The sequence below is a fragment of the Alexandromys fortis genome, unplaced genomic scaffold, assembly GCF_014885135.2.
Source record: "Alexandromys fortis isolate MF-2015 unplaced genomic scaffold, M_Fortis_MF-2015_v1.1 scaffold_165, whole genome shotgun sequence".
Lineage (NCBI taxonomy): Eukaryota > Metazoa > Chordata > Mammalia > Rodentia > Cricetidae > Alexandromys > Alexandromys fortis.
In genome coordinates this window covers 1,906,113-1,934,091 of record NW_026068038.1, presented here as the reverse complement: position 1 = coordinate 1,934,091, position 27,979 = coordinate 1,906,113, and the positions used below count along the sequence as shown (strand labels likewise).

The following is a 27,979-nucleotide window of genomic DNA, read 5'->3' as shown; positions in this document are numbered from 1 at the left end:
GGGCTTTGTTGGAGGGCGTGGCCACGTTTTGGGTGGAGCTTGAGGCTCCGGCTGGCCCGGCTAGAGTCGTCTCGCCTACGCAGAGCGCTGTGCGTGCACGGTCGCGTGCGCGCGTCCGCGGTGGTAGCGGGCATGGCGGTTTGCGCTCGGCTCTGCGGCGTGGGCCCCGCGCGTGGGTGCCGCCGCCGCCAGCAGCGTCGCGGCCCGGCCGAGACGGCAGCGGCGGACAGTGAGGCGGACACGGACCCCGAGGAGGAACGTATCGAGGCGGGTCCGGCGCGCTGCTCCCTGCTGGAGCTCCCGCCCGAGCTGCTGGTGGAGATCTTCGCCTCGCTGCCCGGCACCGACCTGCCCAGCCTGGCGCAGGTCTGCAGCAGGTTCCGCCGCATCCTGCACACCGACACTATCTGGAGACGGCGCTGCCGCGAGGGTGAGCGGAGACATCCCATATCCCGGGCATTCGGCCGAGATAGGAGCATGGTGCAGAGTGCAAACCAGGCCTGGCTGCAGAGTGAGACTCTTGTCTTAGAAAACTAGCCAATTAACAGGCCTGGGCTGCAGAGTGAGACCCTGTCTTTAAAAATCCCACCCCACCAACCAAACAAACAATAAAAGAAACCCAAGCCTAACCAGTCTATCAATCAGCCCACCCATCCAGTGCATTACCGCAAGAACGAGGACGCAAAAGCTGTCAGAGTCTCTTTTGGAAGGCCTTCCTTCCATATGCGTACAGCAGCACGGTACGCGCTCAGCCTGAGTGGTTTGTTGCTGTGTGCCCTAGAGCCTTCCTGGTGGAGAGAGCTTCAGGGATTCCGCTGCCTGCATCTACATGGGCTTAGTCCCGTGACCGTGGGCTTCAGCGTTTTTTGTCTTCTGGCCACAGCACTCTGAAGACTGCTTTGTGCATTTTGTAGACATTCAGGGGATTTGCATTTAATTTCGGGAACCCCTGAGGTGATCTTCGTGGGCTTGCACCTCTCAAAGTGGGATTGTGGGATGGCAGGCTGGGCGAGAAAAGCAGTTTCCCTAGGTCCTCCCCAGCGGCAGGGTTCTTTTTACCTTTGCTGTGTAATTTCGTGGTTGCCACCAGAGTTCTGGCCTTGGCTCCACTTACCCACTGTGTGGTGTTGGGCAGATTACCCCAAGTTTGAGTGGGAGCTTTTGGTGGCAGGTGCCTCTCCTGAGGGGTGGTGGAAAGAAGCATGCCAAGCCCTCAGTCCTGAGCAGTTTGGCATGTCTGTTGGCCTATGTGTAATGTCCTGTTTATCTTTTGTCTTATTTTCTCTTTGGGGGCCTGTTTTTGCCTAGAAAATTTGTGAGACTCCTCAGTAGTCAATGTAACCTTTAGTCACATAGGAACAAGTCAAGTTTGTTTTCACTTTCTGAGCGCTGCCTTTTCTTTTTATACATGGCTTCTTTGATTTAGTATTGTTATTGTGTGTGCGGCGGGTTTGTGAGTGGGGCATGTGTGTTTGTGGAGATTGGAGGGCAGCTCCTTTCTCTACGGCGGTGGTTCTCAGCCTTAACACTGTGACCCTTTAATACAGTTCCTCATGTTGTGGTGACCCCCAGCGATTATTTTCGTTGCTGCTTCATAACTGTAATTTTGCTACGGTTATGAATTGTAATGTAAACATCTGAGTTTTCCGATGGTTTTGGATGAGCCCCGTGCTAGGGTTGTTTGACCCCTAGGTTGAGAACCTCTGCTCTGTGGGCTCAGGGGATGGGCAGCAGGTGCTTTTGCCCGACGAGTTGACTGCTCTTTCATCCGGTGTTCAGTGTGTACACCGTGACACTCAGCTCCCTCCAGAGTGCTCCCTGTCTGCCAGCTGAGCCCGTGCTGGCCTTTGGGGGAACTGTAGGAGATGTGGGTAGGTCATTGCTAAGGCCAGAATCACAGACTTTTGGTTAAACTAGACATTTCAAAGGGATGTGCCAGTCATGCTAACTGACCCGGAGCTTGGGACATGCTCTGAGAGCTGTGGATAAATATGCCGTGTCCCATTGCCAGTATGGAAAGCAGTGGCAGTTTGGGAGGGTCTCTTCAGTGCTCCCTGCCCCACTGTTGCAGCTCTTTGGCAGCTCTTTGGGACTCAAGAGCTGTGACCAGAGAATAAACCATCTCACTACAGTAAAATTCCAATTTTGAGAAATTAAAGGCCTGAGAACTGAAAGTCTCCGGAGTGCTGGTGTTACAGGTGTGAGCTACCTACCACATCTAGCACTAACATTTAAAAATTTTTTTTTTTACTATTTTTATTTGTGTATATGTGTGTGTTTGTGTATGGGGTATGTGCATGTGGCTTCAGGTACCTACTGGTTCCAGAAGAGGAAATAAGATCCCCCGAGGCGGGAGTTACAAATGCTTGTGAACCTCTCCATGTGGATGCTGGGAGCTAAACTCAGGTGCCCTGTGAGACCAGTATGTGCTCCTAACCGCCAGGCAGTCTCTCCAGCCCTGCACACAATATTTTTTTTTTCCTTTTATTTGTGAGTTTTAATCAGTTTATCAGGAGGGATTTCTGTTGCAGGTGGTCTCTGACGCTCTAAGGTGCCGAGCTTGGCCTGTGACTGTGCTGTCTGGGTTCCCGGCAGCCTTTTGTGGGATGAGGTCTCCCAGTGCACACCGGACCAGTCTCCTGCTGCATCCGTGCACACACTGGGTACAGGCGCTGGGTGCTGTGTGGGCTCGGTGCACCTGGCTGTTCAGCAGGTGAGGGGTGGGTTGGCTGGCAGGCCTGGATTTGTGACTCTCCGAGGCAGTCTGTGTGTGTGTGTGTAACTTCCTGGGGAACTGCTGTGTGTGAGACATTCTTGCCCTTACTTCTTTGAGCCCCTGAGCATCTTCTTTCCTAAAATTAAGTTGGTTTTGGTGAAGAGCTGCGCCTGTTCCCGCCCCTTGAGCAGGCCTGGGTCCTCCCAGCTTTGCAGTTGCCTGGCAGGGTTGAGATGTTGGCCCAGGAAAGTGGGTGAGGCTGGTTGTAGTGGGATTTATTGTTTTTGAGACTTGGGCCATGACCGACAGTCAAGGTGTGGACCGAATATGGTGCTTTAATACATTTTTCAGTGGGGCTTGGTGGCCAGGCTTGCAATCCCAGCTCTCAGGAAGCTGCGGTAGGATCAAAACCTCAAGGCCTGCTTGGGCTTTAGACTGAGTTCCAGGCTAGCTCTTGTCTCAGAATAAAAGGTAGAGAGATCCTGGGGTGAAGCTCAGGGGATGAACACTGGCCTAGCATGTATGAGTCGCTGGGTTTCATTCTGTAACTGTTGAAAATTAACAAAGACAACAAAAAAGCCAAACTCTCTCTACGAGGGTAGGGTGGTCTGGGCCTGGGAGACAGCAGAAACCTAGGATGACATCGTCCTCCATGTTTAGACTGCTGCTAACACAGTGAGCTCCTCAGAGTCTTCTGTCCCCGTTAGTGACACATGCAGGTGCTGCCTTTGTCCCTCTGCTGCGGTGACACACATGTCAGGTTGTAGAGTGACTTGGGGCAGCTGAGCGCCATTGCAATCGTTCCTGGGCAGGTCAACGTGTGCCTCCTGGTAGCCAGCTCTGTTCTGCCTCTAGGGCTTGTGCCGAGGGCAGCGATGCTGTCCCCAGAGGAGAGGGACAGAGCCGAGTACCCAGCCACCTGGGCATAAACATTTTTTTTGATGCGTCACCCCCTTGGCCATGGGCCACTTGCAGTTATGTCATGTGGGAAGGGCTCTAATGAGTCCTGGTCTCCAGAGCACCGAGGGCGGGAGCCTCAGTGCCCGTCCTTGCTTGGCAGGCCTCTGTGGTTAATGCTTCCTCCAAACCTGCTGCTGGCCAGTTTCATATCTTGTGGCTGGATGTGGCTCCTGAAGCCAGCCCAGGGCTACTGAGTTTTGACATTTCAGGCCCTGGTTCCAGATCAAACTGTTCATGCAGGGGCTGGCAAGATGGCTTTGTCAGTAAAACCATTGGCTGCCAAGCTTGATGCCCTTAGTTCAATCCCTGATCCCACCTGGTGGAAGGAGCAAACGGATTCCACAGAGGCTCCTGCGTGTATACAAATATAAGAAAATGTGACAATTTAAAAGATGGAATTCAAAACAAGGAAACAGTCAAAGTTCGCCTTCCCCGTCAGCACCTTACTAGGACTGTAGGGCAGGCACCCTTGGTTCCCACTGTGATGCCGCTGTGGTCCTGTGCAGTGTTGTGATTGGAGTCTGCCATGGGCTTGCTCATCATGCCCCTCACTGTCTGACCCGATGGTGGCAGAGAGGAGAAGCCAGTGCCCCTCCTCTCCCAGCTTGACTGTCAGTCTGAGTGCTGTGATGTCATTAAGTCGCTGAGCTTAGAGGTGCTGTCTTAGGAGGATGTCTGGAATTGGTTTAAAATTTTTTTCCCTAGTTTTTGGAGACAGGGTTTCTCTGTGTAACAACCTTGACTGTACTAGAACTCACTCTGTACACCAGGCTGGCCTCGAACTCACAGAGATCGGCCTGCCTCTGTCTTCTGAGTGCTGGGATTAAAGGCGTGCGCCACCACTGCCCGGCTGGTTTAGGAATATTTAATGTCCAGTGGACAGTTGAGCTCACCCATCAGAGAAACAGACGGTCCAGGAAACAGGGCAGAAGGCCCAGAGTTGAGAGTCACCTCCCCACAATCCCACAGCTCCCTGCTTGAGGAAACGCTTACACATTCTTGTTTTAGGCTGGCTGGCTTGTTCCTTGTGAGGCAAGGTTGTGCTCTGTAGCCCAGGCTGTCCTCATACTGGAAAATCCTTCTGTCTCAGCCTCCTGAGTGCTCAGGTGACAGATGTGAGTCACCATGCCTGGGGAGGGGGTCGGGGTGAGGCTCAAACCCAGGCCTTGATCCCTTGATCTGGCAGACTCTCTACCATTGGACTTGACTTTGGACTCGGGCTCTTTGTGTCTGATTTTTTTTTCTTGAGGCTGATTCTTGGTTGTGGCCCTTGTTGGCTTCATCCTCCACAGTGCTGGGGTTATGGGAGTGTACCACACCAGGTTTAGACCTGTTTTACTTTCTGCTGGGCGGTGGTGACGCACACCTTTAATCCCAACACTCAAGAGGCAGAGGCAGGAGGATCTCTGTGAATTTCAGGCCAGCCTGGTCTACAGAGTGAGTTTCAGGAGAGCCTCTGAAGCTACACAGAGAAACCCTGTCTCAAAAAACCAAAAAAAATAAAATAAAATAAAAATAAATAAAAACAAAACAAAACCCTGTTTTACTTTTTTTTTAAAGATTTATTTATTTATTATGTATACAACATTCTGCCTCAATGTATGCCCACACGCCAGAGGAGGGCGCCAGACCTCAGTACAGATGGTTGTGAGCCACCATGTGGTTGCTGGGAATTGAACTCAGGACCTCTGGAAGAGCAGGCAGTGCTCTTAACCTCTGAGCCACCTCTCCAGCCCCCTGTTTTACTTTTGTAAGACCAGATCTCACTTGGTAGTCTAGGCTGGCTTTGAACTGAACTTCCTGCCTCAGCCTTTGGACCTGGGATGACAGGGCAGTACCATCACAGTCTGGTTCTGAGGTGTTCAGAAGTTGATTTCCATACACAACCGGTGTGACCTTTCTCTTGGCAGCAGATGCAGGACAAACGTGCTTCGGAGGTCTTTAAGGCTGCCCTGCCATAGGAAAACAGGCGGGGTGTGAGTCTGTTTCTGCAGGCCCAGGGGAAGGCTGGCCTCGCCACAGTGAGTGGACGGACTTGGGTGGACTGGCTCTCTGGGTGGCCACAGGGCATCTGAGAAACTGGGTGTGTCGTTCCTCTGGGCAGAGTGTAAACACAGCTAGTAGGGCTGTGCTGAGGAGACGGTCACCTCCTGAAGCCCGCACACCTTCCTCTCCAGAGATGCCTGGGCATCGTGAGTCATCGTCCTCTGGCAGATGCCCAGCTGTCCCCAGTAAACGGAGGGCAGGCCAGGACTCACAAGCCTGGCAGTGGTATACAGGAGTATCACGTCCCAAGCCTCTGAAGGGTCCAGGGCAGCCGACTCCGAATTCAGACCACCGATGAGTAGGGCCTTTGCCCACAGCGGGCCCCTGCTCTGCAGGTGTCTGGGGATGATGTGGTGGTCAGTGGTGGCTGTCGAGAGCAGAATGGGCTTCCTGAGCTGTCCCCTGGGGACTGGAAGATTGCTTGCCTTCTGCTGGCTGCTTGAGAGGCCACGCTGACCCCATGTGCATTTCAGCTGGTCTGTTTGTTAGCCGAGTGCCCAGGTGCTCATGGACAGTGTGGGCAGTAGCTGCAGGAGCGGTATTCTGAATTTGCTTTATTTAAGATTGAATGTTCAGGATGGCAAGGTGGCTCTATGCTTAGAGCACTGGCCGCTCTGGCAGAGGATCCCGGGTTCAGTTCCCAGCTCCCACCTGGTGCTGCACACCCACCTGTAACTCTAGTTTCAGGGAATTGGTGTCTTCTTCCGGCCTCCACATGCACTGTATGCTTATGCTACACATGCATGCATGCATGCCAGAGACTTCTGCATGTGAAATGAAAACAAATTAATACATATTTTAAAACAAGAAACGAGGGCTGGAGAGCTGGCTTAGCAGTCAAGAGCATTGTCTGCTCTTGCAGAGGACCCAGGCTCAATTCCTAGCACTCACATAGTGGCTCAGAACCTTCTGTAGCTCCAGGCCCAGGGGATATGACATGTTCTTCTGGCCTCCTCAGGCACTGGGCACACACATGGCATACAGACACGTGCACAGGCAAGACACCCATACACATTAAAATAAGTAAATCTTTTTTTTTTTTTAAATCAGTGTCTTCTGTAGTCACAACCATGACTGAGTCCAGCGTCTGTGGCAGGGCAGACAGACTCCAGTGTCCAGAGCTGGGTGGAGGGGTGATCAGACTGTCCGCCCTGTCACTGGTGAGCTCATCTGTCAGCACCTAGCGCCTGGCCTGGTCCCGTGACATCACTAGGAGCTTGCCTCCGAGGCCCTGAGAGTCCAGTAGCACTTGCTGGCCCCTTGTCCATGTCCAGAGCCACCCACGCTGCTTTTCTTCCTGAACTTTGTGCTGCCGCTGTTGGGCTTCCTCTGGAACTCATGCCAGGGGTTCCCAAAAGAGACATTTGGGGACAGTGACACTAAGTCCAGTGGTTGAAAGATGGACCATCTGCAGGGAGCAGCTGGGTTGTAGAGTTGGCCTTGCGGGGCCAAAGTCCGTGTCCAGAGGGCGTAGCCCTGCACTAGAGCCCCGAGGGGTGGGACCCAGTGATTTGACTGTAGTCCTGGCTGGGCCGGAACTTGCTAAGTAGACCAGGCTGCACTCCACCTCAACAGAGATTGGCTGGCACCTGCCTCCCAAGTGCTGGGGTCAAAGGTGTGTGCCACCACACTTGGCCTCAGAGTATTTTGTAAATATTTTTTTGGAAGTTTTCCTGTCAGGACATTTGGACTATTTTCCCCTTAGTAGCCCTAGCCCCCTGTGGTGCACCTCTTCTTTCTTGTAGTCCGCCCGGGCTTGCCTGGGATTCACTGTGTAGTTCTGTGCTGGCTTCGGATTCATGGTTGATCCTCCTGTTTTACCCCCGACCCTACCAGGATTATCCCCTGAGTTAGCATGTACCTGCTTTCTTTTTTTCCTTTCTCTCTCTGTTTTTTTCGAGACAGGGTTTCTCTGTGAGTAGCCCTGGCTATCCTGGAACTTGCTATGTAGACCAAGCTGGCTTCAAACTCACAGAGATCTGTTTTCCTGCCTCTGTCCCCTAGGTGCTGGGATTAAAGGTGTTCACCATCACACCTGGCCTGCCTGCCTTCCTATTTTTTTTCCTTTTTTTTGTTTTTGTTTTTGTTTTTGTTTTTGTTTTTGTTTTTGGAGACAGGGTTTCTCTGTGTAACAGCCCTTGCTGTCCTGGAACTAGCTCTGTAGACCAGGTTGGCCTCGAACTCGCAGAGATCCGCCTGCCTCTGCCTCCCCTGAGTGCTAGGATTAAAGGCTTTTGCCACAAAGAAAGCAAACTCCACGTGGGTTTGTGTGCTCCATTTTACACAGTGTCAGGTCCTCAGGGATCATCCATGTTGTAGTATGAATCAGAGATGTGGCTCATTGCATGTTTGTGTCAGAATTTGCTGACCCTCCCATCCTGTTCAGCTGTGATGGGTGTATGAACGAGGAGTGTGACATTTCTGGAGACCCTACTTTCAGTTCCTTGGGTGTAAGCCTGGCAGCAGACTCGCTGTCCCATGGCGAGTCTTGAGTTGAATTTTCTGTGGGGCCGTACAGTGCAGAGATGTACGCACCCTTTGCACGCACACACCCTCCCAGGTTTGTAGCCTGCCTGCAGTCTTTGCATGCACACTCCCTCCCAGGTTTTGTGCTGTCTTTTGTGGGGTAGATGCTTCTCACGGAGAATCACTTACACCACTTCTCTAGAGTAAGAGGAAGTGCCGACCTGCAGCACTAATTGCATTGCTCAGGAGCACTGTGCCATGGCCTGGGGATAGTGCAGGGTTTTATCTCTAGTACCATGCAGCAAACAGACAAACAAACAAAAACAAATCCAAGTCAGGTTGGCATGCAGACCTCTTGGCCGAGTCTGGTGCTGAATGATGGTGGGAGCACTTGCTAGCCTTCCCGCAAGGGAAGTTACCACCTAGCTGTTGGCTAGGGCCCAGTGTGGGAGCTAAGCTGAGGGCAGCTTCTTTAGAAGCTTGTGGGAAGATTGCAGAACAATGCCAGGATGTGAGATTGTTCTTAGCCTCATGAGGAGCTGTGAGGTCAGAATGACTCTGCTCTTCCCTGGTGGTTCTCCCAGAGTCTGTGAGAAGGAAAAACCCATTGTGGATTGCTGCCTTCATCGTACAGCGCACTGACCGGCTGCTCTCAGTTCTAATGCGGTTCCGTCAGGTTAGGCTGTAGAAAGGCGACATGAAGGAAGGGAGCTGCATGAGCGCATGTAGGGGGACAGTGGAGCAGTGTTCGTCAGGGGAGTGCAGGACAGAGGGAGCAGCACCAGCTGACTTGTCTCTGGAGCAGAGCTGGTGTCCCTGAAGGTCACCTGGTGGTGGGTGGGGTGGGTGGACCAGCTGCTGCAGTCCTCTGGCCCCCAGTGGTTAGACCTGTTTGTGGCTTTTGCCTGGGCCTTACTCTGGCACAGCCTGAGAGTCAGTGTTGCTGAGAGATAGCTGCTCGTGCTCAGAGCTTGCCAGAATTTGCCAGATCACATCACCGAGGCAACACTGGTGGGCAGCTGGAGTGTTGGGCACGTTCATCAGGCTGCCACCCACTCGTCTAGATCGGCTCCAGCTGACCCGGCATCCTCTTAAATGCCACTCTGATCTAGGAAGTCCCCGCAGAGCACTGGGGGGAGGGGGGAGCCGTTGTACCTCAGAACCCTCTCTTGGTTGTGAGGTTCTTCTGTCCCAGTCACTCTCGGGATCCTGCACAGCCCCACAGCCCGGTCTGGCTGCCACAGGCTTAGAGGGCTGTGAGAAGTTATATTTACCCTAACAGTTTTCACCGAGCCCTTTTTATCTTTAAGACCTTGTCTCACACTGTGGCCCAGACTAGCCCTGAATTCACTCGGTAGCCCAGGCTGGCCTCAGATTCACTGTGCAGCTGAGGATGACCCTGAATTCCTGGTCCTTCTGCCTCTTCCTCCCAGTGCTGGGATAGCGCCATGCCTGCTTTGTGCAGTGCTGGGAATTGAACCCTGGGCCTTGGGCATGCCAGACAGTCATGAGCTGCATCCCTAGCACAAATTGTGCTTTTCTGAGAGTAAAGAAAGCTCCAGTCAAAGCAACAGAGAGCCATATCCAGGTGTTCGTGGTCTCCCTGGGCTATGTAGTGAGTTCTGGGCCAGCCTGGTCTACAGAACGAGACTCTCACAGAAATCAAGGATAAAGTAAACCAGTTGTCTCCGTGTTAGGGTGTCTTGAGGCCCTGGCCCAGTGGTAATTGGCAGGAGGGTTTTTAGTATTGTTTTCTCCGAGATATTCAAATATTACATAGACCTTCACAATCCCACGGGACAGTCCTGCTGCCTGACCACCAGACAGGCTCTGTACAAGTACCATGGAGTGCACTACTGTAAGCCACCGCACACCTAGGTCACCTCCCTATGTCAGCCATTTGTGGGAGCCTCATAACAACTGAAATCACTGGGTAGTCTGCCTGGGGGGTAGTCTGCCCGTGGAATCTCCCCAGCCCCTGGTGCTGGGGATGAAACACGGCCTTGTGCATGGGAGGCACGTGTTCCTCCACCAAACTCCACCCCCAGCCCATGACAAGAATTTCCTGGGTTTAATTTGCAGACTTAAATCATGTTAGTGGTCAGGTTTCCTCTCTGAGGTTAGTCTGGTTCCTGGATCAAATCTGCTGGTGCTTGATTACAGAGGGCTGAAGCCTGTTACTTAGCATGTTCTTGTGATGGTCGGGTGGGCGTTCAAATGTTCTCTAGCCTGTGGTTACCCCATACAGAGCTGACCTGTGCATTGGAGCTCTCAGCTTTGAAAGGCAGTTCACACAGACTGTGGGTCTGAGGACTTGAGTAGAGGCAACTTTCCGGGGCTCAGGTTAGACTGCATTAAGACCTGGTGCCTCCCGCATTGTGTGCACCCACTGTGCAGTGAGACCCAGGGCAGCTGTATTTGGTAGTTGGTTCTGGTTCTTCCTGGCAAGGACACCTCCATGGAGGTCAGGCCCAAGGTGCTGGGTCTGGGCCACACTGCTGCCCTTGTCTCAGCCCCTTCCTCCTCAGCTGACTTTATAGGAACCACTTAGCTCCAGCAATCAATTGCAAGGATAGACTATGCTGGGTCACCATATTTGAAGTTGGAATCTGGGCTGTGGGGGGGATGGTGACTTTCCCGAAGGTGAGCCAGAGATACATGGCTAATCATCCTGGTCCAGCCGACCATGGTCTCTCCACTCCCCGTCTCTCCCGCACATCTGTTGGTGAGCATCCTTCCCTCCAGTTAGAGTTGCTGTGAGTAGGCGGGGCCTTTTACAGACAGCTGGCCTGACCCCTGTGATGTGCTGGAGAGATGAGCTCACCAGTGGGGGAGCCAGGCCATGGCCCCTGTGTGTGACTCAGTCTCTGAGCTTCGTCACCAGTAACATCCATTTACAGTTGCACACACCAGTGTGCCAGTGCTGGGACCTTGCCTGGATTGTCTCCCTGGAAGGGACGGCCAGGCACAGCTGAGAGGAGGGTGCTATGTGGGACCTGGGGTGCAGGAAGGTAGCCTAAAAGGAGCTGGTGCCTCAGGTCCCACCAGAGCCACCTAGAGAGCCTCCTCGATGCCTGCATCTGACAGCCATGAGCACTGGCAGGACCCCATCCATCCAGAGCATGGGGCGGTGACATCTGTTACTGAGGGGAAAAGACCAGCCTCTGGGGACCATCAGAACCGAAGTGCTGAGGGCATGGCATTGGAGAGATCCCCACTAGGCTGACCCATTTCAGGCAGCTGGTGTCCCACCTGTGCAAGGCTGGAGTCCTGACATGGGAGGACCCTGTGAGCATCCAATGAGGGCATGCTGTGAAGCCCAGCCTGACACTTCACAGGGTGTAAAGGAATAGGCACTAGAGAGACCTCTACCAAATCCTCAGACCAAAGTGGGCAAGACCCTGTTTCCATGAATTCTCAGACCGAATGCGGTGAGCTCCTGTCTCCTCCTGCCTTTTATTCTCTTTGCCCAGCCATATCCCTTCCTGTCTCCACCTTCCTCGTGCTGGGATTAAAGGTGTGAGCCACCACCCTGTTGGCTCTGTTTCTCTTTTAGACTGGATCAATCTCCTATAGCCCAGGGTGCCCTTGAATTCACAGAGATCCTCTGCTTCCCAAGTGCTGGGATTAAAGGTGTGTGCCACTACTGCCTGGCCTCTATGGCTAATTAGTGGCTAGTTCCGCACTCTGATCTTCAGGAAGCTTTATTTATTAGCCTGCCTGAAATATCGCCATAAAGGGCAGATTGTTATGAGTAAAGGAGTGACTGCCTGTCCTCGGCTGCTGTCACAGTCACTGTCTGCTGCTTTGTGAGTTCTCGAGTTTACTTCTGTCGTGTTTCTTGTTGCAGAGTATGGCGTTTGTGAAAACCTACGGAAGCTGGAGATCACAGGCGTGTCTTGCCGGGACGTCTATGCAAAGCGTGAGTTGGTCCCTTTGTCTTATCCACTGCCCTGTCCTTTGTACCAGAGCACAGTGGGTGGTGGTAGCCGTGACTAACAATGGTGCTGCTTTCTCCTGTCCTGGACACATCACTCTTAAATTCATAATGGCTAAAGACATCTTAACCAAGACATCCAGGGCCTGTGTTTCTGTTTACCTAATCTAGATTTTACTTTTGGTGGTGTTGGGGGTTTAGTGCTAGGTAGATGCTCTCTTTGTCTGTGACCCACATCCCAGCCCATAGGTTCTGTTATTAACATACATGACAATTGTATGTATTTGTGGGATACAGTGACCTCTCTACATATACAGAACGTATACTGGTCAGGTCAGGGTTAATGGCGTGTCTGTTACTCCAAACATTTACTCCTGTGTTGGGAGTGCTGGGTTCTGGCTCAGTATGAACACTTGTTACCAGAGGCCAGCGCTGAGCAGTGCAGGCTGGATAAGGACACTCTGGTCTTCTGGACTTGAGCCTGTTGAGATACAGACAGCATGCAGGGATTGAGAAGCGGAGCCATGTTTCCCATCAGCTCCCTCAGTTTTCAGAGTGGCTGCGCACGCACCACGCTTCATGTCCTTCGGTAGCTCTGCGTTCCCTTTCCTGTAAGCGTGTTAACCCCTGGTCTCATTTCTTATCTCACCCACTCCTTCACTTTCTAAAACCAGCACCCCTTGTCCCCAGTTAGCTTCTCTCCCGAGCCGGTGGCGCTCATATGTTCCACACGGTGGTCAAGTGGCTGCCATTCATATTTTGGGTGATGCTGTCCCCTTCTGACTGCTCTGAGCATGGCTGCCTGACCCTCATCATTACGAGCCGGTAGACACAGCCTACCTCGGGAGTTAGGAGCTCCGGGCGGCTCATCTTCACAGGGATGCAGCTGTGGACACTGCCCGGTGTCCGTGTCCTGTGGCAGCCCAGGGAGCACACGTGCATGGGGTTCCTCAGCTGCACTCCTCTGTCCCGTGGGAGAAACCACATGGGTAGAGACCTGGAGACAGTGTTGCCAAGGTGTGGTTGGAGGCAAACGGATGGCAGGCTTCTGCTGTTGGGCTCTGTGAATTTGCTGTAGCCATGGAGCCCATCCTGTCTGCCTGCTTCTAGCACCCCAGGGCTTTGGGCTGTGCAGGCCAGAGCGTACTTCAGTGGTGATTCTGCAGTGTGGGAGCTGAGATTCTGAAAGTCTGTGAACACTCCTAAACTCCGGGAGTGATGGCTGAAGAGAGTTAGCCTGAGCCCCTGAGCAGGTGGCCAGGCTGGTCAGTCTGAATTCAGCAACGACAGGGGTGATGTTGCCCTGAAACACACAGCATGAGGCCAAGGAGATGACAAAGCTGGCTGTGGGTCAGTGTCTTTTAGGGGGAAGGAGCCCTGCCCAACCTCTAGGGACCTGTCAGCCACCGAAGAGCTGTGACCAGGGAGTAAGGGGGTCACAGGGGCCACCTGAGTTTGTGGTCGCAGTGAGTTGCCTTAAACAGGGAAACCTGCCCCATAGTGTGCTCTGCAGTAGCCTGACCTCCGGCAGGAGGAAGTGGGTGCCGAGTCCCCTGGCAGCTGCTCGCATGTGAGGGGGGGGGCCCTCAGCCTTTCCTGCTGTGTCTGTTCAGGTATAAACCCTCGTGTGAAGTCAGGACGCTTCATGAAAATTCTCCCCGATTACGAGCATATGGAGTACAGAGATGTGTACACCTGCCGTACGTACCCACGTCCTGCACTGTGGCTACGCTGTCGCTGCATGGGTGACCACAGGCTCACCTCCTATCCCTGGGGGGGGGGATACTAACCCCTGGTCTTTTCTCCTTTGCTCTGCTGCAGCCGTGGTTTGTGGTTTGCTGTGGTGGGTCAGGCTGAGGGGTAGCCAGGGCTCTATATGCAGGGGATGGGATCGCACAGTAGCCTAGCCCCAGTTGTAGTGGTTTGGGCAGGCATCTCTTACCTCTGGTTGCTAAGGCGGTGAAATTCAGGTAGAACAGAGAGCAAAAGGCAGTGTAGAGGCCTTTAAAACTCCTCCATTCGAAAATAACATGCCCGTGAGCCCAGCCCTCATGAGGTCGAGGCAGGAGAGTTGCTGTGATAGCTTCCAGGATAGCTTGAGCTATAGAGTAGGATACTTTTCAAAAAACAAGAAGAGGAAGAAGAGGAGAAGAAGAAGAGAAATGTAAACCACTCTCTAAGTCTGTCAGTTAATCAAGTGAGCTTACAGAAAAATCCCCCCCCCCCCCCGCTTCACCCCCATCAGACTAAGGGAACCACTACTGCTTCTTTAGAACTGGATTCTTGGCCCAGTGGGTCAACACGCTTGCCTTGTAAGCCCGGTTACTAGAGTTGAGTTTCAGGAACCCACGGAAAGCTGGGAGGATTGACTCCATCAGATCCTTGTCCCAGCTCCCTGTTCTGACTGCGGCATGTGGACACACACAAATAAAATTATAACAAAGTCTTTAAAATGTCACCTGCCTTGGGACTCTGAGTCCTGGAAGTTTCCTTTGACACGGCAAGAGTGAACCTCAGTTGTCAAGAAAGAGATCAGAGGGGCTGGAGAGATGGCTCAGCGGTTAGGAGCACTGGCTGCTCTTCCAGAGGTTCTGAATTCAATTCCCAGCACCCACATGGCGCCCCACAACCATATATAGTGAGATCTGAGCCCTCTTCTGGCGTGCAGGTGCACATGCAGACAGAACACTCCATACATGAAAGAGATCAGAGCTGGGAGTGGTGTGGCCCTGTGTGCCACCCCAGCTCTTGGTGGAGGCAGGAGGATTAGGAGTTTAAGGCTAACTTCGCTATATAGTAAGTTTAAGGCCAGTCCTAGCTCCAATAAACCCCAAACAAAAGTTACAAATGTCCATTTCCTCCCTAACAAAAGCAGTAGAACGGATAGGCAATCTGACTGTTTCTTAACGTGCTCTCAAGGGCTGGGCACATAGCTCCTGCGGACACGAGGTTCTGACTCCCCGTGGGGACAGTCCCAGCCTTGTGAGATGCTTGCCTTTGTCTAGCATGCTCCTGGGTATTGTGTGGGCACTGCATAGCCGCTAACAAACACCTTTGCTGCATTGGCTGGCACCGAGGTGGACTAACGGCCAAGGTCATGACAGGGCATGGGAAGCCCAAGGCATGGGAGGACACGGGACCTGGGCAAGGCTGAGCTAAGGAGCGCTGTCCCTTTGCAGAGTAAAGACAGTGTTTCCAGAACACTGTGTCCCAAGCCAACCAGCCCTCCCTGCTGAGCAGAGAGCAGCAGGTCCTGCCAGCCTCACAGGGAGGAGACGGCTCTGGGAAGCCATGGGAACAGCTGACCTCGTGCAGGGCCAAGGATCTTCCCCACCCCCTGCCCTGCTGCAGCCATAGATTCTTCGGAAACAGCACAGAAGTCTAGCCATCCCAGGAGGTCTGGAGAGGTAGTGCCTTCTCCCTCACCCCTGGGAGGTGCTGCTGAGAGCCAGGGTTTTCAGCCTCCTGTTTGGTGGTCCTGCTTCTTGTCCCTGGCAGCAGAGACAGAATGGGGATTGCTGTCCTGCCAAGGTTTGAGTGCATTTGAATCACCCAGCACTTGGTGGGGGCCTGGAGAGCCTGAACTGGTGGTGAGCCCCTGCAAGCCCTAACCTCTGAGTGCTACCAGAGAAGAAAATGGGCCCTACCATGTGACCTGGAGCCTCATGCCTCTGGCTTCTAGGCACTTAGTGTCAGCTGGGCTCTAAGGTTATGTTTGTTGTTTTCTCTTCACCTGCTGTGACGTCTTGCACCGAAGGCTTTGGGACCTTGCCCTGCCTGGGCTTTAGTCACCCATAGGGCCTGAGTTGGGACTTACACACGAAGTCTCTTGGACCCCAGACTCCTGGGGTGGATAGGACGAGAAGGGTGATGGGAAGTGTCCTGATGGAGGACTGTCCCAGGCAGACACAGATCTGTGGAGTGCCAGTGATCGGCCTCTGAAGAGGTTCAGGGACATTTTTGTCCTTGTTGGTGTGGTTGTCTGTCCCTGCTTGTGTGTGTTGAGGGCGACTGCAAAGACCTCTGAACACAAGTTACGTGGAATGCCGGGCGATGGTGGCGCACGCCTTTAATCCCAGCACTCGGGAGGCAGAGGCAGGCGGATCTCTGTGAGTTCGAGACCAGCCTGGTCTACAGAGCCAGGACAGGCTCCAAAGCCACAGAGAAACCCTGTCTCGAAAAAAAAAAAAAAAAAGTTACGTGGAGTGACTGTGGGTGCCAGGTGATGCTCCAGAGCTCTGAGGCACGAGCAGGACTGAGGACATGGCCTTGCCTGTGGTCACAGGATGTGGATGGCTCCTGTGAACCCTAGCCTGCACAGTGGAACATGCTAAGAGGCCTCCCACAGAGCTCCAGACCTCCCCCCACCCCGCACAGGAGGGCTGGGGAACGCTCAGGGTGGGCTCATCTTCTCGTTGTTGTGCACTACGGCATTTCTGCCTTTGACCCCGTGACTAGGACGAGAGGCATATTAGTTGCATTTTTCCTTTTGGACAAGAGGGAAGTATGGGGCCACTCAGGCTCACCCACTGCAAACAGACCCGAAGACAGAAACTTAGCCAGTTGTTTCTGTCTTAGGTGGGGGCCATGCTTGGGCTGTTTTTCTGAATGTTGCTGAGATGTCTTTGTTCTGGGCAAGCCTAGGCTACCGCTTGGGATAGCACAGAACTCACCCTGGGAGGTAGGTTTAGTGTTTCAGTAGATCCTGTGAGCACCTAATAGACTGGCTGCTGGGAGAAGCTGCTGTTTCTTCTCCTCTGGGTGTCCGGCTCTCTTGCTGGTGTGAGCAGAGGGAGGAGGCTGGCTTCTCCTCAGGGTTTGTGTGTGAATTAATGCGCCACCAGATGGAGTCATCGGTGACGTGTCCTCCCTGTTCCCGCAGCACACAGTCACTGATCTCTGTGAGTTGCTCTGTTTTCTAAAATGGGCGATTTCTCCAGCTTTTCTATTTTTTAGCTATAAATGATGACAGACTGTTACTGTTTTCTTCTTACACCTGCCCTTTGAAGCATCCTCCTTACCCTGCAGGACGATACAGTGGCCACTCTTTGGAGTGTGTCCCCATCTCCTTGCACTCTGGCTCTGGTGTTGACTGCTGTGCTTGTGAGTTTAGAGACACAGGTAGCAAGGCGATCTTCGGAAGCTATGGTTCCTGTGGGTCGGTGTGCTGCAACCCGTGTATCCTTGTAGCTCTTTGGACATGTCTGGTGGCATCCCAGGCAGACTGACACTTGTTAGAGTTGCTGAGGATGTTGCTAGCATTAGATGCCTTCAAAGATGTCCACACACATTAGTGTGCCCTGCCCCTGGGCCCTCCCTGGGTCCTCCCCTGTGTCGAGTTGTGCATGTGTCTCTGAGCTGTGTCAGCAATCAGTCACGGCTGCTTCACTAAGCCTGGGCAGTGACCCCTGCCTGTCAACCCCCTGTGATGGTCTTGGACTGGACCTGAGGGTGGTAGCAGTTCTTCACAGTGTCAGACTGGGCTGTCCCTCTCCCTGCACCATAGGCCAAGGCCTCTGGGTCCTATTCCTTTGTGGTCCTGCCTCCACAGCCCTCACAGACCCCACGCCTCTGCACTGGACAGTCAGGACCTTCAGGGGCACCCTGCTGCATCCATATGTCGCTCTGAGCAGCAGTTATGCAGAAGCGGTGGCCACGGTGGTGGGCACGGGCTGGACTGTCATCTCTAGTGGCTCATGGTGGAGGTGTCTCCTGTGCCCCAGGAGCATGCTGGGTAATAGTGCCCCTTCTCTCCCCACAGTGCTTCACCGATACAGACACATTTTGGGGCTGTGGCAGCCAGACATCGGGCCATATGGAGGACTGCTGAATGTGGTGGTGAGTGGAGGCCTCATGGTGGATGTGGGGGGGAGGTGCCCACAGCGGAGAGCGGCAGTGCCGTTTCCTGGCTCTGTAGAGGAGACCAAAAAGCCGCCCCTAGGGTTTCCTTTCAGGGCCACATGTTACTTTCCAAGTGAACAGAGATTTGTTGTAGGCGGTCCATTAGCCCTCTGACTGTGCTCCCGGACTGTTTAAAGATGCTCAAGCAGCTATAGGGCCCTTAGCTCCTGGATGCCGAGGCTGCGGGCTGATGGGCCGTTGTTGGCTGAAGGAGAGAACAAGCCCTGGTGTGCCCACTGTCTCCTTGCTGCAGGTGGATGGCCTGTTCATCATCGGCTGGATGTACCTACCTCCTCATGACCCCCACGTTGGCGACCCCATGCGATTCAAGCCCCTGTTTAGAATCCACCTGATGGAGAGGAAGTCAGCCACGGTGGAGTGTATGTACGGCCACAAAGGGCCCCACAACGGCCACATCCAGGTAGAGGAGGGCTAGGTCCTTGGGATGGGACAGGCATGTGCAATTGAAAGGCCAGCCTCCTTCTTGTCACAGCCCCATGCCATCCTGGTGGGTGCCAGGCACGTGTGCCGTGGCACCTTTAGCTGCGGCCTGATGTGGTTCAACTATGACCCCTAGCTGTAGGCTCTGGTCTGGCTTGCCAACCTCAGTGGAGTGGGGGAGTTTTCCCCCATGGTATGTGTCCGTGTGAAGATAGAGGTTGCCAGAACTCACTGGAACTTTCTTTTGCTTGGAGCTTCACTCCTCTCTCTGTATGCTGACTTCTCCGCTTCCGTTGACTGGTGTGGCAGTGTGCAGTCACGTGCTCCACTCTGTGGCTCCCACGAGCCTGGAGGGACACGCTGTGCCTGCTTCTGGAAGTGACATGCCAGGAGGCGGGGTTCTGACTCTCCTTTCCAGTGGCCTCTTATAAATGCATTTGGGCCTTTTTTTGTTTTGAATGTTTTGAAAAAAATTACAAATCAGCCATTTTGTGTGTATGTGTGTTCCACAGCGCACATTTGAGGGTCATAGGACAACTTCTGGGAGTCAATTCTTGCCTGCCGTGCAGGCTTTGGGGCTCAAATTCAGATCTACAGGCTTGCTTGATGATAAATGCCTTTATCTGCCAAGCCATCTCACCAGTTCCTTAAAAAATCTATTTAGGTGGACATGTGTGTATGTTCACCTGTGTGTGGATGCATATGAGCGTGTGTGTGCATCCACGTGGCGATGGGACCAGCCTCAGGTGGTGTTTGTTGTTACCTGTGAGCTGTCCCTCTTGTGTTTTGAGTCAGGGTCTCTTGCTGTGACCCAGGACTAGCCAGTTATGCTAATCTGGCTAACAAGCCCGAGGGATGGGCCTGACTTTGTCTCCCAGCTCTGGGATTGCAAGCCCATGCCCCCCCCCCACTCACCCTCTTGCTCAGGCAGAACCTGGAATCTCCTCCCTTAGCCTCCCAAGTAGATGGAATTGTAGGCCCCTACCACCATTCTTGATGTATTTTGGTGAGGAGGGTGGTGGACACTGGGACTCATTGTTTCTATTGGTTCCTTTGGTCACACTGAAGATCGTGAAGAAAGATGAGTTCTCCACCAAGTGCAACCAGACAGACCACCACAGGATGTCTGGTGGGAGGCAGGAGGTGAGTCCTGGAGTCTAGGAGGGAGGCTGTGGGGAGATGTTTGCATGCCTGGCTGTCTTTTCTCCTGGGCACTGACCTGGCTCCTGCTGGTTGAAATAGAGGCCCCATCATTGGGAATTGGCATCTCATAACCGATGTCCTTGCTGAGCACTGTCCCTCCAAGCCTGCCTGTCATCCCTGTGGGCACGCGCGTGACCCTGAGCCGTCTGAAATCATTCCCCATGCTCTCCTGCACGGTCTAGTGGGGACCCGCCCACTTCAGACTGCTAGAAGCTGTGTCTAGATGTATCTGTCATTCAGGGGCCCCGAGGGCTCTTCAAGGGCTATTTTCTCCATTGGGGGATCATGGCAGCACAGTGGATACCCAAGAGTGCTTGGCTTCCCGCCACTTGCACAGTGAGTTTCTGTTGCCTTTGAGGTTTGAGGTTTGATTTTTGAGCAGCTAAGTCATGCCACCATTAAGAACAGCTAGACATTGTTGAGTGTGCGTGTCTGTTTATGATGGCTGTACATCGGTAGGCAGCTTCTGAGTTTCCAGATTCCTGGTGGCCAGAGACCCAAAGGAGAGTTCCAGCAAACAGTGCTGTTAAACTTTGGTTCCCTGCAGTCATGACTTGCCGCCCCTGAGAGATTGTTGGAGTTCCTCTCAGCTGTTAAGTTTAGAGGTTGTGGGCTCAGTTTCTGGATTGTGTGATGGGATTCGAGGGGTTCTAAAGGCTGCTGATGCTGCACTCCTGGCCGACAGGAAACAAGGGCTTTCCTGGGAGCCGGGTGTCTTGTAGGAATGAGGCCAAAGACGTCCTGTGTTCACAAGGTCTGGCTTTCCTTGGTCCTGGGCCCTGGTGACAAATGCATATCTCTGCCCACATCCCAGACAGGCATGTCTATCCCAGGTGTCCACAGACACCACCTGAACTTTTCCTTACAGCAGCTAACCAGCGCCCTTCCCTCTCTTACCTAGCCAGCCCCCTTTCCTTCTGACCAGGGCCTTCAGAGATGGCCTGGGAAGAGCAGAGTGGGGGAGAGGAGGAAGTCTGGCCATGTCATCACCCTTGGCCATCTCCTAGGGCTGTTGGGAGCATGTGATGGTGATTGCTGAGTGCCAGGCACAGTGTGTCCCCTGGATGGACATGAAAGTCACTCCTGAGCTCTGTTCAAGACCTTGTGTAGCTGGAGCTTGCCCTGGTGGGTTGACTGGCCATCACCCTGCTTCAGACCGTGGCTGGGGCTTCTGGGTGGTGTTTGTTCCAGTCAGCTCAATGTGATTCTGATGAGGTCTGTTGCTCCAATTTGGTTGCTTTTTTACAGGTGGGCTGTCCACAGACCCACATATTAGATGCTCCCCAGGAAGCCCCTTCAGCTTGGAAACATTCATTCAGTCAGATCATACATACAGTGACCTCTCTCCTTCCATTTTGGTGACTCCCTTACCCTTGTTCTCTGAAGGAATTTCGGACCTGGCTAAGGGAGGAGTGGGGCCGCACGCTGGAAGACATCTTCCACGAACACATGCAAGAGCTGATTCTGATGAAGTTCATCTACACCAGTCAGTACGAGTGAGTCAGGACCCCTGTGGTACTTACTGGGAAAGTAGTTCACCTCACGGTAGATGTGAGTACAGCCCTCTCTCTGTGCGGGTGCGGCCTGCCTACGGAGACTGTACCGTCCACAGTCTGTGGGTGCCCTCGTGTACAGGGAACACAGCTGTTTCCCCTCTTTGGATACTGTGAATTCAGTTCTCCCTTTTCTGTATGGGTATTGTGGGGACAGGTCCCCTTTCTCTATCCCTTACCTTCACCCCTACTGTGATATTACCTTTGTCACTCCAGTATAGGTACCAAGTGTCCAGTGTGTGCTGAAGCCAGGTGGCCCTGGGAAGCCTGGTCTTAGCCTCCTCCTGGCCTCTGGTTCCATGTCAGGTCATGACCCCTCATAGTCCTATGGGCATAGGCTCCTTTCGTGAGGGTCATGGTGAGCTGTGCTGTGCTCCTGGGCTTGCCCTCCTGGGCCCTGAGCGTGCACACCGGTGTCAGGAGTGCTGTGCCCCAGGGCCGGGGGCATGTGGCTTGGCCAAGGGGCTGCTAGGCATGGCGGACACCTGTCTAGTCAAGCTGAGCCCCATGCTTCTTCTGTCCATGCCCCTGCAGCAACTGCCTGACATACCGCCGGATCTACCTCCCGCCCAGCCACCCCGACGACCTCATCAAGCCAGGCCTCTTTAAGGGCACCTATGGCAGCCATGGCCTGGAAATCGTGATGCTCAGCTTCCATGGCTCACGTGCCAGGGGCACCAAGATCACGGTGAGCTATACCCTTGCCTCACAGCCACCTGGTAGGCAGGCCTGAGCCCACCATGCTCCAGGGACATAGGATTCGGCGGACAAGGATCCTGCAGTGCTGGGCGTGCTGAGTTTTAGGTCCTCTCCAGCATGGATGAGCCAGACGTCTAGGTTCTGAGTGAACTGGCACTCGGGAAAGGCACCCCAGCTAACACCCTTGTGCAGCCTTGTTGGGACCCTTTGCCTAAGCTCATGTTGGCTTGGACACTGCACACGAGGCTGCTCCTGGCCAAGGCTACTTTGCCACCACGTTTACCTGTCATTGAGTTCTGGGGTTTAGGTTGTACTAATGCGTCCTGAGCAGAGGGGCTTTTCTAGCCCACGTCCCTCTGCTGTGGGGGAAGCTCTACATGGATCAGGATAGGATCCAGAATCAGGGCCCTCGCTGATGTCAGCCTCCTCCCCTGGGCTTTTAGCATCACACCACAAAGTGGCTGGGCTGAGGTGATGGGGGCTTCCTCCAGGCAGGCAGCCTGAGCTGAACCTCTGGAATCTCTAGACACGGATGAGCACCTGTGTGGGGCTGCACTCGCAGTGGGCATCTCGTGTCACTCATTGGTGCCGTGGTTGTTCTGGGAGCCGATTTGTGAAGGAAACCTTCAGACGCTCGTGCCTTCTAGGTGGCAGAGCCTGAGCGTGCTCCGCAGGCCTGGAGGTTTCTGTGGGTTTCCCAGCCCTGCTGACTGCCACCTGTCCTCTCTACAGGGTGACCCCAACATCCCTGCGGGGCAGCAGACCGTGGAGATCGACCTGCATCGCCGCATCCAGCTGCCGGATGTGGAGAACCTCCGCAACTTCAACGAGCTCTCCAGGATTGTCTTGGAGGTCCGAGAGCAGGTGCGGCAGGAGCAGCAGGAGGCTGGCGAGGACCCTGCCCCGCCCCGGGAGCCTTCGGCCAAGGGCCCTGACGGGCCACCTGCCGAGGGCAGCAGAGAGCCTGGCAGTGGAGCTGAGGCAGCCGGGCAGTCGGCCTCATCTGGGCAGGGGCAGCCGTTTGTGTTGCCCGTGGGTGTCAGCTCAAGGAATGAGGACTATCCCCGCACTTGCCGGCTCTGGTGAGGATCGGGCCCGGCTCTCAGCCAGCACAGCTTCCGTGGCTTCTGGGAGGGTGGAGGGGCCTCTGCCTCACAGCTTAGAAGTCTGTTTTTAGATGTTTTGTCATGTGGAGGTGGGGAGTGAAAGGTAGAGAGAGGTGCCATAAGTCATGTGGGGTCAGGACAGTTGTTGGAGTCAGTCAGTTCTCTCCCACCTCTGTGTGGGCTCCAGGGATTGGGCTCAGGTTGTCAGCCTCATAGCCAGCGCCCTTACCCACTGAACCATCTTGCTGGCTCAGGGTCTGTTTTGGGCTCATGGTTTCAGCCGTTGTGGCGGGGGGCTGGGCTGTGTTCCTGCTGTAAGCGTGTGGCAGAAGCAGCTTACATATAGGCCAGGAAGCAGATTATAGGCCAGAAGCAGGGGTCTGGCTGTCCCAGTAAACTCCTTCCTACAGCTAGGCCCTGCCTGCGAGGGCGCCACTGTCTTCCAGGACAGCATCAGTAGCAATCAAACCCTAGCCTGAGGCTGGCGTGGGGTGGGACAACACTGCAGGTCAAACACTGCACCCTTTCTAGAAGGACCTAAGGTGGGATTTCTAAGAGCTTCGCGCATGGGGCCACTTCAGGTGGCACAGACTGCAAAGCTTCGCCAGTGACTCAGAAGATGACTTACTTGGCTAGCCAGGTGAAAAAGAGGCAAGGAAAATGCCCCACGGATTTGGCAAGTGGGTGGAGCAGAGGAGGATTCCTGTCCTGCAGTGGGCCTGGGTGTCCTGTAGGGGGTACCATCATACACAGCTCATATTGCGTGGTGAGTACAATTTGTGAGGTTCTTTGCTTTCTTTCATGGCTCTCTTCCCTCTACTCCCTGTCTCTCCTGCCTTTGAAGTCAGACAGCCCCTTGGTAGGTTTGTCATATGTGCTGACTGCTGGGGCGGGGCATCTCTGTCTTCCCTGTCCACCCCTGGAGATGCTGGGCCACTGACCCGCAACCTGACCAGCCGGGCAGCAGCCCACACCTTCTCAACCTTTGCCCCTTAGACTTTAGCCCTGGCCACTGTCTTCAGCTCACAATGGGCCTACCCGCATCATTCAGGCCATTCTGCAAAGATGAGTAGGGCCAGGCCCCTGCTCTCAGAGGAAGCCTTTGCAGCCCTCTCTAGGCCCTGCGGCCATTGTTTACCTGCCTGGAGAAGGACATGCTTTTCTGTTTTCGGAGCCTCTGATCCACAGTGCTGTTTTCTGCTCTCCCGAGCAGCCTCAGTCCTACGTGCTTGGGTGTGGGAAGGGGCACGGGAGAGTTCCTGGCGGGCCTGCCTGGCATTCGTACCTCAGTGGCCACAATGTTTTACAAATAGGCAAATCTTGGTCTCTTGCACACAGACTAGGTGTGCTTCTTAACAGAGTTCAGTCAGGGACCTTTGACCCTAACCCTGTAAGGTGGGGGCCCCCTTGGGTGCTGCTTACCGGGCAGTTGCTGTGGTATGACTGGAGCTATGGCAGTAGCTGGCACAGTGTGCACTGTGCATGCCCCGTGTGCACTGTGTGTGCCCCATGTGGTGCGGGCTCTGGCTCTCCAGGCGCCTTCTGACGGCTTGCTCTCTTGTGTCTCTAGTTTCTACGGCACAGGTCTCATCGCGGGCCATGGCTTTACCAGTCCTGAGCGCACTCCCGGCGTCTTTGTTCTGTTTGATGAGGACCGCTTTGGGTTCCTCTGGCTGGAACTGAAGTCCTTCAGCTTGTACAGCCGAGTCCAGGCCACTTTCCAGAATGCTGATGCCCCGTCGCCGCAGGCCTTTGATGAGATGCTCAGGAACATCCAGTCTCTCACCTCCTGACCTCCGCGTGGGTGGAGAGGCTGCACTGGGACCCGGGGTGGGGGAAGCATGCACTTTGGAAATGAACGCACACCTTCTCACTAGGGTCCTGGTTGCCCCGAGACACTTCTTGTATAGGGTGTAACATACTCTTGTATATTTGATTTGTCGGTAGCTATGAAGGAGAACTTTAAGCATGGTGGGAAAGCAGAACAGTTGAGCCAGGGTGAATCTGACTGGCTGGTGGCTGTGGCGCAGAGAAGCAGGTGGAAGGCGAATCTGTCTTCAGGGAGGGTGACACAGCCACCGTGGATCACGGATCTGCTGCACCTGTTTCCCTGGATGAGCTAAACAGGCACAGCTGGGCGGTGGCACAGTGGAATTGGTGGGGTACCAGGCACAGGGACCCCAGATGGCTTCCATTTCCTCACTTGGTTAGACGCAGGCATCCTACCATGACCTGTTTCCCGTCCTGGCTGATAGGAGCCGCCAGGGAGTGTCACTGCAGTCTCCATACTGGCCCCCTGGTGTCCTCTGTGTCACACCTGCTCCAGCGTGAGAGCCAAGCTGTCAGGCCAGCCACTAGCTTGTCCCCAGAAGCCACACACACTCCCTTGGTCTTCCACATCAATGATGGAGAGCTGGCCCAGCCTGTTGTCTGTAGGGCCTGCCCTGGCTGGACACCGCAGCCCTGTTACTTTGGTCTTGTCACTGTGCAGGTGCCTCTCACAGTGTTGACGGTGTCAGCAGAGATGCCCGTGGAGCCCTTCTTAGGTGAGAGAGGGCAGCTCTCAAGACGTCATACTTCCGTGTGGCAGTATTTTCGGGAGCGTTGCTAATTGAGGACTCGTCTGCTTAGAGATCGAGTGCTGGGCTGTACTCATGTCTGCTTTGGGAACCCTTTCTGAGGTCAACATTTGTGTCTCCCAAAGGGCTGAGACCAAGAGCTTAGACCTTTGGGAGCTCCTGCCAGCACTTCCGGGGTTTAGTAGACTTCTAGGCTGCCTCTTGCCTCTTGGGTCCTTGTCCCTGGGGGCTGCCGCAGGTCCTTGTCCTAGGTGTTCAGAACTTGTCCTATTGATGAGAGACTTTGGGAAGGTGGCAGCCACAGAGAATGGCTGTATCCTCCCTCACAGTGGCCTGCCCTTCCTGCCAGAAGGGTCTGCAGTCTCAGGAGGCAGTGTGGCAGAGGAGCCTGGCGAACTGGTTTTGGGATGCTGGCTTTCTGTCAGGCGCTGTAACAGCCTGCAGTGAGCCACCAGGGTTGGGTCCTGACCTCTACCATCTTTTGCAGGGTTGAGCCCCAGCCTTTTGTTCCTTCCTTTGTTAGCCATGAACGTTTCTATTGTGCCAAACGGGGTGGGCAGGCTCTGGGCAGTGGGGACTGTGACTAAGAAGCCGCAGGGACAGTCCAGACCGGACAGCTGGATATGCAGGTGGCCACTCTTGTGGTTTCACCGTGTTTGGAGAAACCAAGAATACATTTTATCCAGGCCCTGAGGCTTGCTGTGGGATGCTGTGGTTCAGAGTTTTAAATCTCAGGCACTTCCAGTTAAGAAGGGGTAACCACACGTATTAACCAACCACATATTAGCTTTCCTAAACACATGCCCTGTTTGCTGCAGGAGAGGGTTGATAAGGGCTGACATCACTGTTGGATGTGGATGAGACAGTGCTGCGTGGTGTGGGGAATAGCCAGGCCCAGGCACTCTGCAGGCAGCAGTTAGACACCTATGTCTCTGGGCCTCCCCATGCCAGCATGCTGGTGACCTTGTCATTTTGCGGCTCACGCTGCATAGTCTGTGGAAGTTGGAGAGAAGGCCTCTCGTGGGTTTGCACACTTGGTCTGCTCTGCTGTGTGTGGTTGGGGTCAGGTGCAAGCCTCAGGAAGCTTTTCTAGGGGGAATAGTCCTTTGGTGTGAGGATGTTGCCGATGTCTGTTCAGGCCTTGGTACAGTGTCAGGACATTGGCCACCGTTTCTCAGACTTCCAGCATCTACATGCAGTCTGTCCTTGGGAGCCCAGTGCTGGGAGTCCTGACTCACCTTGTGTCCCTCTGGCATCAGCTGCCTGACTGTGGCATGGCTTGAGACCCTGGGCCCCTCTGCTCTGGACTGTCAGCTCTGCGTCATCCCTGTACCTCCTCTTGGACCTCCCAGTCCCTGCATGTCTACCAATAGAGCGGGCACTTGACAGTGGCTTCTGGCCAGATGCTGTGCCAGCCAGATGCTGTGCCAGCCAGTCCTTCCTCACAGTGTGCAGTGAACTCAGAGGCACTTGCTTGTTAGACTTGTTCCTTCGCCGAGACGTTGGAGCTGAGCATTGTTGTGCTGGATAGCCAGAGCTCATCCCTATCCGCTGGCTGTCTATCCCAGCCCTCCAGTGACTCTCTCTGGTTGCCAGGCTTGCTTGGACAACACACCACCCATCACGTGTTCACTTTTCTGTACTTGTGGGCACTAGTGGAAAAGAACCATCCTCCTCAGCTATCAGGGTTTTGTGAACCCCAGGACACCCTTGTTCCCAACCTTGTTTGGGGCTCTTTTCCTCAAGACAGTAAGCACGGATGACATCCGCCCGATCTGTAATGTGCCGGGCAGAGCATCTGGGTATGCCGAGCTCCCTCTGCTCCCTGCCTTTCTGTCCTGACTGGGAAGAGTGTCAACCTCCTCAGGTCATCGTCCATTTGCCGTTATGGACCAGTGTGGTTCTGGGGAAGAGCGGGATAGATGTCTCCTCGGAGAAGCTGTGAGCAGGAGGGTATGGTTTAGAACTTGTGAATGCGGCACTGGCAGTCACAGCCCGTTGGCCCGTATGACCGGCCTCCAAAGAGGAGTTTAGCAGTGGGTGGTGACACTGAAGGCACCTGAAGGACAGCTGTCTGTGGCTGGATCCTCTGTGTTTGTATGGAGACCAGCAAAATCCGCCAGAATGTGCTTTCTCAGCCCGTGGCTCGTGCTCACAGCCTGTCTGGAAAACGTGGTTTGTCTCGAGTGCATCCAAGCTCTGCACAGAGGGCGGCTCTTAGAAGTCCTCTCAGGTCAGCTCAGCTTTGCCTAAGGGTCAAAGAAGGACCCTGAAAAAGTAGCTGCTGTGTTCCTGGTGTCTGCACACCTGTGACCCTGTCACCTAGGATGTGTGGTTGTTTCTCCTTTCAGTAAACCTGTTTTTGAAGCCTT

General features: G+C 54.2%; 1 protein-coding gene across 2 annotated transcripts; it reads left to right on the top strand.

Moving 5' to 3' along the window:
- The first annotated feature begins 52 nt into the window (after window positions 1–52).
- Fbxo31 (F-box protein 31) lies at window positions 53–27,979 on the top strand. 2 transcript variants are annotated; one of them, XM_050165169.1, is made up of 10 exons: window positions 53–430; window positions 12,039–12,110; window positions 13,739–13,825; window positions 17,887–17,963; window positions 18,280–18,447; window positions 19,536–19,610; window positions 21,057–21,166; window positions 21,758–21,911; window positions 22,655–23,004; window positions 24,599–27,979. In XM_050165169.1, the coding sequence occupies exons 1-10, from the start codon at window positions 133–135 to the stop codon at window positions 24,819–24,821; spliced, it is 1,614 nt and encodes a 537-aa protein (XP_050021126.1). In that variant the 5' UTR covers window positions 53–132; the 3' UTR covers window positions 24,822–27,979. The 2 variants fall into 2 exon arrangements, with proteins under 2 accessions (XP_050021126.1, XP_050021128.1); XM_050165171.1 differs by lacking the exon at window positions 13,739–13,825 and having other exon boundaries at window positions 56–430.